This window comes from Podarcis tiliguerta (genome assembly GCF_965153285.1).
Source record: "Podarcis tiliguerta genome assembly, chromosome: 6".
NCBI lineage: Eukaryota > Metazoa > Chordata > Lepidosauria > Squamata > Lacertidae > Podarcis > Podarcis tiliguerta.
This window is the reverse complement of record NC_139539.1, coordinates 15,676,546-15,679,455: the sequence shown is the minus strand read 5'-3', so window position 1 is coordinate 15,679,455 and position 2,910 is coordinate 15,676,546. Positions and strand designations below refer to the sequence as shown.

At 44.1% G+C, this 2,910-nt stretch overlaps 1 protein-coding gene across 1 annotated transcript; it reads left to right on the top strand.

Annotated features, from left to right (window-relative positions):
* Window positions 1–208: 208 nt before the first annotated feature.
* MC3R (melanocortin 3 receptor) lies at window positions 209–2,094 on the top strand. The gene is made up of 2 exons (XM_083446584.1): window positions 209–381; window positions 604–2,094. Exons 1-2 carry the CDS (start codon window positions 228–230, stop codon window positions 1,632–1,634), a joined length of 1,185 nt encoding a protein of 394 aa, XP_083302710.1. The 5' UTR covers window positions 209–227; the 3' UTR covers window positions 1,635–2,094.
* Window positions 2,095–2,910: the final 816 nt, after the last annotated feature.

Genomic DNA, 2,910 nt, shown 5'->3' with positions numbered 1-2,910 from the left:
TCAGCTATATTTGAATGTTTTTCTCGGTTGTCATGTAATAGACTAATGACAGGATTTTTTAAAAAGTGTACATGTTATCTTTCTGATCTGCAGAGGGCACCAAATAGTTTTGCAGCAGAGACTTGGAGCAATGGGAATTGTAACTGTCAGTCAAAGAGGTACTTGCTCTCCAATGGTCATTGTGAGACACAGAAGATTAAGTAGGAGTGTTTTCCCCCCATTCATGAATGTATAAAACCCAATGCTCTTTTACTGTTTCTGCCCTCTTTCTCTCAGATGAATCAGGAAGAGATGCTGAGAAGTGCTTTTTAAATCTCCGCTCCAACCGCAGTCCCAGGACATGGGAGGATATCACAAGGACAGTCACTTTAAATTCAACAGGTGAATCATAAAGGGAGCTATTGTTGCCATGATTTCAACTTTCATAAATTTCTGTACCATTTGCTGTTTCATCTGATTTCACTGAAAGAGGGGGCTTTTCTTCCCCCAGCAATCCCCCAGCTGGTGGATTGAATGAAGAGGACTTTTCCCCAATCAAGTATTCCTTGATCTCATTCGATAAAGAGCACTATAGCAATTCTGAACGATTCTCTCTTTTTACAGATGCTGCTTCCATAACCGCTTGCAAAGCTGAACGCCGTCGCTTAACGATGAACACGACGGTACGCTGGGCTCTAACTTTTCAGCCTGTGTTGGTTAATGCCACTGAAGAGCTCAACGATTCGGTTCTTCTCGGCAGCAGGAGCGACAATGGATTCTGCGAAAAGGTGTTCATTAAAGCCGAGGTCTTCTTGACCCTGGGGATCATCAGCCTTCTGGAGAACATCCTCGTCATCCTTGCCGTGATCAAAAACGGCAACCTGCATTCCCCCATGTACTTTTTCCTCTGTAGCCTGGCTGCAGCAGACATACTGGTGAGTATGTCCAATGCCCTGGAAACCATCATGATTGCCATCCTGAGCAATGGCTATCTCATCATGGAGGACCGCTTCATCCAACATATGGACAATGTCTTTGACTCAATGATCTGCATCTCTTTGGTTGCCTCCATATGCAACCTCTTGGTCATAGCCATCGACAGGTACATTACCATTTTCTATGCACTCCGCTACCACAGCATCATGACCGTGAAGAAAGCCCTGGCTCTCATCGGGCTCATCTGGGTCGCCTGCATCTTTTGCGGCATCATGTTCATTGTCTACTACGAGAGCAAAACTGTCATTGTCTGCCTCATCACCATGTTCTTCACCATGCTTTTCCTCATGGCCTCGCTGTACGTCCACATGTTTCTGTTTGCGCGCTTGCACGTCAAGCGCATAGCAGCCCTCCCGGTGGACGGAGCCCCCCACCAGCGTACCTGTATGAAAGGGGCAGTCACAATCACGATTCTCCTCGGGGTCTTTGTTGTCTGCTGGGCTCCTTTCTTCCTTCATCTCATTCTGATCATCTCCTGCCCAACCAACCCACACTGTGTTTGCTACACCTCACATTTCAACACATACCTGGTCCTTATCATGTGCAACTCGGTCATCGATCCTCTCATTTATGCCTTCCGGAGCTTGGAGATGCGAAAGACGTTCAAGGAAATATTCTGCTGCTGTTACGGCATAGGCTCAGGACAGTGCATGCTCTGAAGTGCTAACCTTCTGCTGTCTATGAAGGCATTAGGTGGCTAGCTTTGAGGCAAAAATCCTAAATACTGTCTGAAAGTGTCATTGCTAAGAATGGCTTAAGGACTGAGGGTAACAGGGGAAGAGCTATGATTTCCTCGCTGCTTGCCACCTTTCAGTTTTTAAAAACTAAATGGCAAAAGAGTACATTAATGCAGTATGCTTGCACTTTTGTAGGGATCACAGAATTGCAGTACTTGAGAGGAACTGGTGTAAATTACAGTATCCCGGCGCCCGTGCTTCTCACTGTTGCATATAATAAAATTTCAGCAGATATACTTTCTCGTGTTGTGTGACACTGCAGGCACTTGGCAAGTTGCACCTGACAAGGACCTATGAAAAGGATCTATGAAACCTCTAACATTGGCTGAAAGTTTGGCTATCCTAGCTACACATATGGGGGTGGGGGGGAGCTCCTTTGAACACCGTACAGAACTGTGTGACCTGGCTGCAGTCCCATGAACATTGCATAAGGGTAAATATTACTCTTTATGCAAAAGAGTAAACCTGATTAGGATTACACTGTAAATAATATCCTTTTTACTACGTGCTAGCAAATCATAGTTGCTGCTGCTGCTTTTTCAGTGCATGCCATCAGCACTGTGCTAAAGGTCTTATCTGGAGCAGGCTGTATGATGAATGCCACACTTTTTTTGCCAGACAGACGAAAAGCTAGCAAGTCACAGAACTGCTGTTGAAAAAGACTTTAGGCACTCATCCTTGTGTTCTCAGAACAAACATGAGAAAGATACAGTCAGGTGACAATCTCATTGCCTGCAAACATTGTAATTCCTTAAAGGATACCAGCAAATCTGAGATCACATGTGTTTCCTAAGAGTGTATTCTATTACTGTTCCGTTATTGAGAGAGAGAGAGAGAGAAAACACAGTTCTTTTCTAGCTTCTTGGATGGTATGTTTGCTAAGCTTTCCATGACAGTAGACTTGTTCAAAGAGTGAACACCTGTTTATTTGTACAGCTCAACTCTTTTATTGTATGCATATTGTTGTACACAGGCCTGCTATTTTATGGCATGGTAAATAATATAATTTAATAAATAAATTATTGTGCACACAGGTACACGGACTGTACACTCATTGAAGGTTACATGTGAATAACTGTAGGATCATGCAGCTCATCTATTTGTGTACACAGAAGGCTTGTACACAGTGAACACAGGCACAAGCTGTCTCTACATGTATGCAAATGTCTGTGTGACAGAGTGCACACTTGTTCAGCTC